General features: G+C 32.5%; 1 protein-coding gene across 1 annotated transcript; it reads left to right on the forward strand.

Annotated features, from left to right (window-relative positions):
• The first annotated feature begins 6,979 nt into the window (after positions 1 to 6,979).
• Positions 6,980 to 9,725, forward strand: LOC108452189 (enoyl-CoA delta isomerase 1, peroxisomal). Its single transcript, XM_017749959.2, has 3 exons — positions 6,980 to 7,568; positions 8,813 to 9,130; positions 9,455 to 9,725. The coding sequence occupies exons 1-2, from the start codon at positions 7,123 to 7,125 to the stop codon at positions 9,099 to 9,101; spliced, it is 735 nt and encodes a 244-aa protein (XP_017605448.1). The 5' UTR covers positions 6,980 to 7,122; the 3' UTR covers positions 9,102 to 9,130; positions 9,455 to 9,725.
• The last annotated feature ends 503 nt before the right edge of the window (positions 9,726 to 10,228 follow it).

Genomic DNA, 10,228 nt, shown 5'->3' on the forward strand with positions numbered 1-10,228 from the left:
TCCTCTGTCGTTAGGAATGACCCACTTCAATGATTTACCGACACAATAAAAGAAAGTATTAAGGGCACACCAAATTAAGAATTTACAAATTTGTTTCATGTTCTCCAACCAAAATAAATCATTGCCAAATTCAGGAGTATAAATAAATCTTACCTTTTCAAAATGGATCTCCATGATCGGCAATATTGAAAGCATAGGAAGCGATGTAATAGACATGGGAAAATCATTCGAATAGGTACTCACTCTAAGGGGTAATGCTTTATCAAATGATCGTCTCAAAACCAAGCAGGTTTTAAGGTATTGATTCTCCTCAAATTGCTTCCACAAGTTGTCGCTTAGTCAAAATAAGTTAATGAAATAGTTCAAGTGTTGCAAGTTTTCAACATAAGCAAACAAGGAATAAGGTTCATATGTTACCTTGTCATCATCTAAAGCAAGAAGATTTTTACAAGTCCAAATAGGACGTTCAACCACATCACTATGCAAAGCGTTTTCCACAATCAAATCATCAACCATGTTTTCATCTTCGAGCTTAAAGAACAAATGTGTCTTAAAATTTTCAAAAATCATACCTCGATTACTTTTAGGCCTAATACATTGATGTTTGGTTTTACTTTTCTCAACCAACACAAATCTTCTTTCCTCGGAAAGATATTGTAGTCGGAACTCATCAAACGATCCTTGAGAGACCTGAAAAGATGGGTAAACACAAAGACAATTTTCATTTTTCAGAGTATCTCCTTCACAAAGATAATAGATGGTAGGGTCACCATAAATGGTAGGCTCGAAGGAACAAGTTGAATCATCTTTCACAAGTTGATCATTTGATCCAATGCCAAGATTAAAAACATGAGTAGTACTTACCCTTTTGGGATGAAACATGAATTTTATGTACAACTTCATGAAATGATCAAGAAATGATTTTATAGCCCAAGCATCAAACAAACATAAATAGGTCAAACTAAAATAATAAAGTCCAGGTTTAAACACATGAATTTGTTTATTTACTCCAAAGTGTAGCAAATGTTTTATTTTTGTCATTGCATCAATCATGCCGAACCAAGAAAATTGATGCTTACGCCGAATCAAGCAATCAAAATTATTTACATTCATCAAAATAGATTTGCGCAAATTTAATGATTTCACGCAAGGCAGGAATTGTTGCACGTGATCAACATGGTCAAACAAACTAAATACTTTTAGTGAAAACCCGTTAGCACAAATGATCATATTTGGTGTTTGTCGAACAATTTGAACAATATCAATAGGCTTTTCATCACAAATCACATCATGAAAACAATTCCTCAAACTTTCACTTAAAACGAATTTATCAACTTCAAACAAAGAATAACAATTGACCAAACTAAGATATGGGAAGCTTTTAAAAACTAAGTCATCGGAACTTTTATCGACAACTTTCAAACCTGATTGCTGTCGTTCGGTTGCTAAAGATTCTTTACCATTAAACACTTGCGGTTGGATTCCACCTTCAACCTTACCTTTTTCAATCAAATGAAAGCGCCTCTCGACAAGTAAGTATTGTAGTTGAAACTTGTCTCGGGAATCTTCAAAACACGAATAAAAGAAACATCATAGAGAGAACTCGTAGTATGGTTAGTTAAAACACTTGTGTTTTCTTGCTCTCTCTCGTTCTGTTCACTCATTTCTTTTCTCTCATTTCTTTTTCAAACTCTTTTTCAAATCCTCTCTCTTTTTCCACAACACTCGTTTCTTGTGTTTCTTTAAGCTCACTCTCTTTTTCAAGTTTCTCATTTTTCTTTTCGATTTCTTTTTCTTTCTCTTCACACTCTTTTTCTTTTTCAATTTATTCTCTTTTCCTTTTCTTGATTTCTTTCAAAATCCATTCATTTTCTTGCATTATCTTCTCTTGTTTTTTTCTTTTGATTTTTTTGTCTCATTTTTTCATTACAAGAAGGAGATGTCACAAAAGATTTAGAACGGTAAGTTTTTTGTTCGAAGGAAGGGAAAGCATCTTCATAGGACATACGATCATATCTTTGTAAATAGCCCTCCATGGATGGATACTTTGAGGCACTTGAGTATAACTAGCACTTTCTCGTTCGTCCTCTTGAAAGATCTTATTCTCAAAACGTTCCTTCTTCTTACTCGAATTCTTTGATGAGTAGGAGTCACGATAACGCTCTCTTCTCAGATAGTCATGGAATGCATGTCGTCGTGAGGATCTTAACTCCGTATCTCGATTTGGCGAAATTTTCTTCCGTCGGATACTTTCCTCCACTCGATCCAAACTCTTGTGCATTTTATCAAATTCAGAGTTCATGAATGTACGCATCTCGGTCACCAAATATTGATAATCGACTCAGAAAATACTTCTTGATTCATGATTTGAATGATTAAGAACAAGACAGAAATAATAAACTCACCACAAAAATCTCACGATTCCCTCGAAAAGAAAGAAATAGTGACACTTACACTCGTGTTTGTGCTCATTTTGGCTTTTACCTCCTCTCGAATGCGCTCACTCTCTCGTGCCTTTTTCCACTCTTTTCTTCTCCCGTAACCGTTAAAAGACTAAAGTAGGCTTTATCGTAGTTTTCGGGGTCGGCTTCAAATGGGTTTACAATGGTTGATGAATAGGGTGAATAGGGTAGGCTAAAAAAATAAAAAAATAAAAAAAATAAATTGGTAGAAGTGTGGCGTTTGGGTAGTAAGGGAAATAGAAAAAGATTTGCTGATCGGGGTTACTAGAAAATAAACACAAACTCTCCAATCACTTTTCTTTTCACAATAATTTCACCACTTTTTTTTTTAATTTCGAATTTCCTTTTTTTTTTAACTTCTAATACAAAGAAATAAACTTAAGGGAATTTTTGAAGCAAAAATATTTTTTTAATTTTTTTCACTTTTTTTTACAACGCACCTATTTACTTTCGTTCACTTGAACTATCTCCGGGAATGATTTCATCACACGAACTTCTCATTTTAGTAGCTCTGATACCAAATGATAAGAACCGGCCCGACGATGCGAATCGAGTCGTCTTAAGTTGCCCGATCGTTTTCGAGAAAGTATTGTTCGGTTTGGAGAAAATGATGTATTTGGCTATTTGGAGCGGAAGTTATCAAAAGAACTCAAAATAAAGCTAAAATGATGAAGATAGGTTTGGTTGGAAAGGAACAAAATAGAAGTTATATGAATGGCTCGATTTAGGATAATAAGTAAAATAAAGATAGATGGTGAAATGGAGATTGAACTTAAACTTCAAGATCGATTCAACACCATAGACAATGTTGCCCCGGAACTTATGTTGTTTAAGGTGGATTAACGAAGGATAGCAAGCGGATCTTGACCCGTTACTTAGAAAAGTAAGAACCAAAGGTATAAGAAGTTGGACGAGCGCCACACTCAGGAGAGTGATAAGTTCGGAAGACAAGGACTGACACCACTGACTAACAGATAAGCCAATCAAGTCTTAAAACGAAATATGAGAGAAGAAATTCTCACAAACTAAACTGAGTTTTATAAAAGTGTTCGTTCCCCTCCAAAGTAAAAATGATCACAAATTTATAGCATAAAAACTAGCTAGCTGAATAGACAAAAACCCAGCTGAATGGTCACTTGGTTCAACCTTTAAATGAGCTGGAAATTCTAGAATTTTTCAAGAAACTTCCAGGATGCTTCTCCACCCATTTGGAACGCCACAGGACAACTTCTAGACGAAGGAAAGTCAGCTGAATGCATTTGGAAGGGTTGGGAGCTGATTGGCCATGTCTATGTTCCCCCAAATGCTTAAATGAGCTCCTTTAATCCTACCTTGAGAAACTGAACATGCAGCAGCACTTTAATGGAAGTTTTGGAACACAAACAACCCAAATAGTGTGAATACTTGAACTCCAATAGCCTCCCAATGTGAAAGAATGAAAATGATCAGCTTCCTTGTGTGAAAATATGGTGTGAACAGCATATTGGCTGTTGAAATGCAACTGACTTTTGGAGAAAAATAAAGGCTGCTAAATTTAATTTTAGCTTAATGCTGCAGCAAGATACGTTCTCCATTTATTGCCGTCCATGCATGTATGCTGCTGCAAATTTAAACCACACTTAAATGAGTTGGGACATATTAAATTCGTCCACCAGCAGCTCATTAAATTCGTTAACCAGCAGCTCATTAAATCTGTCACGGCATGCTGTCCTTTAATACTTCAGCTCCTTATTAATGCCGTCCCATGCTTGCACCTGTACACACAAATTAATTCAGCACATTAATTAATTTAGACACATTTAAAAATTATGCAAGGAACAAGACAAACTAAAAACATGCTGGAACTAAGTCATATTAAATTCGGCTGCAATTAATTAAGTCAAAAAATCAGCTAAGACAAATTAATTAGCAGCAACTAATAAATTTGTCTTAAGCAAGACTCAATAAGTTCCAGAAAATTAAGTCACATTTAAACCTTGTAAGCTAGACAACTTAATTAGCCAATAAAAACTAAGACACATTAAATTGCTGGAACAAGACAAATTAATTGTTAAAACTAATTTAACTAATTCAACTAATCAGCAAATCAAATGATTTATTTCAGCAAAATAAATGCAAAATAAAATGAGCTAAAATGATCTCATCGAGCTAAAAATATCATGCAAATTATTTAATTAATTAAATGCAAAAGCTAGAAATTAAAAAGAAGCTCAAACAAACTGTAACGAGCTGAAATTCAAACAAATTCAGCTCGCAATGGATTGCAAAAAACTATTTAAGGAGGGCGCTCAGGCGGGTCGTATCACGTAACGTCCTCAATCAGATGTGGATTGCCAACCACTAGAAGTTAATGTCATTCCCCAATACATATTTCCCTCATCGAACATCGACCCACCAATGTGCATGTCTCATCCACTAATCGAGTGTTGTGTAGGAGTTGTGTTTTCCATATTGCTACCAAACACTAGCACTTCTGTGTTTTGTCTTCCATTAACGGAGTGTCGGCTAGGGGTCGTGTATTCCTCTCGAACAGCAGTTGATGTTGAAGTTGCAAATGTTTCATTTAGCGATGAAAATTGAACATATAACTCGAGATAGGGTGATCCACTAGCAAAATGAGTTTGCACCATCGCCTCAAAGCTACGAACGCCTTTGATATCAAAAGAGTCATATGTCACGTGATCAATCGAAGCACAAAATCGATACTTAATAAAAGTAACCCTACTTGACGTCATTCCGAAGATTTTATACCTAATTCTTTTACGAAATTTTGTAAAATCTATACTTTGGTTAAAAGCCATTCGCGCCGCGTTCTCTGATAAAAAAACAACGACGTTCTCGGTGTCACGGACCTCACCATCATAGTAAATAAAAACACTAATACGTTCACTCATCTTCAATTTCTATTCTGCTTAGCCTCTCTAATTTTTCTTACTGTAACTTATGTAACCTGAGAATGATATTTGCCTCGTTTATAGCCTAAGGCTAAGTATGAACTACTGTAGAAAAAGAGCATCCATGTGAGAGCTTTTTTTAGAAATTTTGATAACATTGCATCCTGCTTGAAGCGTTTTTGACACTATATGTTCAAAAACGTCTTCTTAAAATTATTTTTTCAGGAACTACTGTAGTAAAAGAGCGTCCACGTGGGAGCTTTTTTCAGAAATTTTAATGACATTTCATCCTGCTTGAAGTGTTTTTGATACTATTTGTTCAAAAACGTCTTCTCAAAATTATTTTTTCAAGAACTATTATAGCAAAAGAGTGTCCACGTGGGAGCTTTTTTCAAAAATTTTGATGACATTGCATCCTACTTGTTCAGAAGTGTCTTCTCAAAATTATTTTTAGGGTAAAATAATCAAATTTTGTTAAAAAATTAACACAATGTTATTTTTAAAAAACTAAACCCTAATTTAATTAATTTTAACCCAAAACCCTAATTTAATTTATCTAAAACCCTAGAACCCTAATTTACTTAATCTATTTAAAAATCATAAACCTTAATTTAATTTATTTTAAACCCTAATTTAATTTATCTAAAACCCTAAAACCCTAATTTAATTAATTTTAACCCAAAACCCTAATTTAATTTATCTAAAATCCTAGAACCTAATTTACTTAATCTATTTAAAATAAAAACCCTAATTTAATTTATTTTAAACCCCAATTTAATTTATCTAAAACCCTAAAACCCTAATTTACTTAATCTATTTAAAATCATAAACCCTAATTTAAATAATTTTATAAAAGAACACAAAATCTTGATTTATTTTTAAAACTACTAAAACTATAAACTCTAACTTGTTTTAACAAAAACCTAAATACTAAACCCTAACTTATTTTAACCTAAACTCTAACCCTAAAAACCATAAAAAAAAACTTAGGGACTAAACATGCAAATATCCTTAACATATAAAAACACGGAGCAAAGCACGCCTCAAGGGAGCATTTTTTGCCACGTTAGCAAAACGCTTCCACATCAGCGCGTTTTGCTGACTTGGTAAAAAACGCTTTCTTAGTAGAGCGTTTTGCTGACAATTTTCCTCTTAAACGCTTCCGATAAATAATGTTGTAATCGACTCATTTCCTTAAATTTACTTGAAAATGGGGCTTTTTAAGTAATTTAATCTCAGATTTGATTACTTAAAAAAAAAAAAAAAACCATTGAACTTAACTTGCGAATTCTTTTTTGGAATTAAATTCAAATAGGTTAGGCGCATACTCCTCAAATAAGAACAAGTAAAAAGTCTGATATGAAAAAATAATTAAAAGAAAATAAGCTGAAATCTTTTTCCTCATAACTTCCGCCTCAATTTTGCAACTTTTATTCTTTCAATATTATACTTTAAACAATTTATCCATAAAATTTTAAAAATATTGTTTATCAAATAATTTAATTATATTTTATATTTAATTTTAATTAATATGTCAAACAAATTTTATAACTTAAAAGAATATTTGACTTCTTCATATTTAATTTTAATTCAGTATTTAATTTTTCAATTTATCATTTAATTAACGATTAAGAGAAGAGTCAAAAGAAAACTACGATTAAAGGTTTCAACAAATAGGTAAGTTATTATAAGAAATTGTTCAGCTGGGATGCATAGCTAAAGATATTTAGACCAAGAGTAGCATTTTTTCGTTTGAAACAAAAGAAATGGAGATGTGCAATTTAGAGAAGCGGGGTAAGCTCTTCATTTTAACCTTGACCGGCGAAGACGAGCACCGCATAAACCCCGCCCGAATCGACGCAATCCGGTCTGCACTGAACCAAATCCGCTCCGACTCTACCTCTCTCTCTGGCTGCGTTCTCATCACCACCGCTCACGGTAAGTTCTTCTCCAACGGCTATGATCTCTCCTGGGCTGGCTCTTCACCAGACAAGATACGTTTAATGTCTTCCAAGCTCCGGGAACTTGTCGCCGACCTTATCTCCTTTCCAATGCCTACCGTTGCCGCCATCACCGGCCACGCCTGCGCCGCCGGGTTGATCTTTGCTTTTTGTCATGATTATATTGTTATGAGGAAAGATCGAGGGTTTTTGTACATGAGTGAAACGGATATCGGGCTGAAAATTCCGGCTTGGTTCATTGGCGTTATAAGGTGATTCTTCAGAAAACCTCTTTTTTCTCCTTCAACTTGATTTTTTTAATTAGCCGAATAATATGAACCGAGTATGGGAAGTCCAAATCAACATGGCTGCTGACCATTTGAGAAGACAATGATATATTTATGCTGTCAAAATCAAACTTGATAGCATTATAAACCATTATTATCAACCGTCACGCTGATTTAGGATTCCCATGGATAGCTCAAAGATTATTGAGAAAAAAAAAATGTATAAGAATTGAAAATAGAATTTTCCATTTTCTTTTTTCTTGCACTTTCCCACTTAATTAGCTTTTTCCATTTCCTTTCTTTTTTAATATATTTTTATTAGTGAATTGTAATTGGCTGTAACGAACAAATACCTTTTTGTTTTTAACTTCAAAAAGTAATTAATTAAAATAAATTAACTTACGAAAATAACCACTGGAAATAGACAAAGACAATGAACTCACACAAACAAATAATTAAACATTACCTTTAAAAATTTAAATCCCGTTCTCACAAAATCAAATAGCCAACAAATTTGGATTTTTTTTTTATGACATTTTTAGAAGGGTTTTAATTAATTTTAAGTTTCATATTATTTTGAGATTAAAGTTTCATGGGTTTAGATTTAACAAATGGAACTACAAAAAACAAAAAGGGATAAATGGATTTAGGGTTAATTGTTTTCAATTTTTATTTCCAGGAGAAATCTTTCTTGTAGGTTTCCGTTTCTCTTAGATTAATTTATTTTTAGTTAATTGCTTTTTAAATTTAAAATAAATTACTTGTTTTAAATTCCTTCATATACTTGTTATAGCCGATTATAATTCAAAAATATATTTTTAAAATGGAAAAGCTAATAGGCTAAATCACTTAGGAAAATGCAAGAGAAGAGAAAGAATAGGAAAATTTTCTATTCAGTGTTTGTACATTTTTATTTTTATTTTTTGCAATCTTCGACGACGATTTGAGTTTACAACGCTGTCATATTTGATTCTGACAGAATAAATTCATCATTATCATCCTAAATCGCTAATCGTTATGTTGATTCGGAGTTTTGATACATAAATTCATATTATTCAAATAATTAAAAAATCATATTATTTTGATTATTATTATTTTTATATTATTCCAAAAAATAAAGGAAAAACCTTTTTTTCTGAACACAAAATGGTCTTATTTCACTCGTACAAGTAAGTTTAGTCAAACTTTTGAATTTTTTATTTAATATTATTTTATTTTTTTAATTTTAGCTGCAAGATTGGAGACGCCAAGGTACGGCGAGATGTGGTGTTGAAAGCGAAGAAGTTAACGGCTGAGCAAGCATTGGAGAGTGGCATTATCGACGCAGCGTTTGATACAGCGGCGGAGACGGCAGAAGGGGCGCTGGAATTAGGAGAAAAGTTGGTTAAAAATGGGTGGAACGGCCAAGTTTACTGTGAAAATAGAAAGCAGCTTTATAGAGAGATTTTAGATAAACTTGGAGTTGATGAAACTACAGACGATGTGAACAATGTTGCAATTGCAACATCCAAAATGTAGTAGCGGTTTCTGACCCCCCAAAAAATGCGGTAACGGTCCTGTTTTTTTCTTCTTTTAATTATTTTTTATATTACATAATTGAAATAGTAATTCTAATATTTTCTGTTTCACAAATAATAATTATAATGTCTTCTAGATTATTTCAATTATATTTAATTTTTATTTCCATTGTTTATGCTAAAAAAATATTAGTTAATAATATTCGTAAAAAAATATGGATTTACGCATTACAAAACATCTTTTATTTGTTTTAAGTTATATTTTAATTATTTTATTGATGTATTATTTGTATAATAGTGTGTTTATTTTATTGATTGTATTTCATAATTATTTTTGATTGTTTATATCTTTAGTATGATCACTTGATGAAATATTGAGGAAGCGGGATAAATGGTCTAAACACTCTGGAGGATTTCTCTTTGGATAATAGATACTGTAATTGATATTCTTGTGATTAATTTAATAATTTTTTTATGGTTCATATTTTAGATTGTATTCGTCCTTTTAATATAGAATAATGAGGCGAACTAAATTATGGAACTCTATCTTACATACATGATGTAATTATAATCTCATACTATTTTGTATGATATAATTATATAATATTTAATAGGCTTAATTGAATAGAGGCTTTAAACTATTGGTTTTGATTGAATTAGGGCTTCCTATTCAATTAAGCATATTTAATACTATCAATTTTTTTTTTTGGTAAAATGGCAAGTTTGATAATAGAACAAACAAGAGGCAGATAATACTGAGATAATTTGTACAAATAGACTAAACTTGTAACGGCAACTTGTGTATACCAAACCCTGCGGTGCCTTTATACCAATTAACATACAGACTAGCCTCCAGAACAGTGACAGAGAGTCACAGTGAATTGCATTTGAAGGTCTCGCATCCTGCCCATGTGGACCATCATGAACAAGCAATAACAGGACACCTGTTAATAAGAGCAGAGCACATGTATCCTCAATGGCTTTACACTCCTCAAGATATGCTCTATAGAATAGTCATCATCAGCATTCAGCAAAGATTTGCTCTAAAGTTTCATAACTTTAAATTCTAAATACTTATTTCTTATTTAGCTGAACATATGATCCCTCAAAAATCTTCTCTTCATTGTT

This window comes from Gossypium arboreum, chromosome 5, assembly GCF_025698485.1.
Source record: "Gossypium arboreum isolate Shixiya-1 chromosome 5, ASM2569848v2, whole genome shotgun sequence".
In the NCBI taxonomy this organism is placed as follows: Eukaryota; Viridiplantae; Streptophyta; class Magnoliopsida; order Malvales; family Malvaceae; genus Gossypium; species Gossypium arboreum.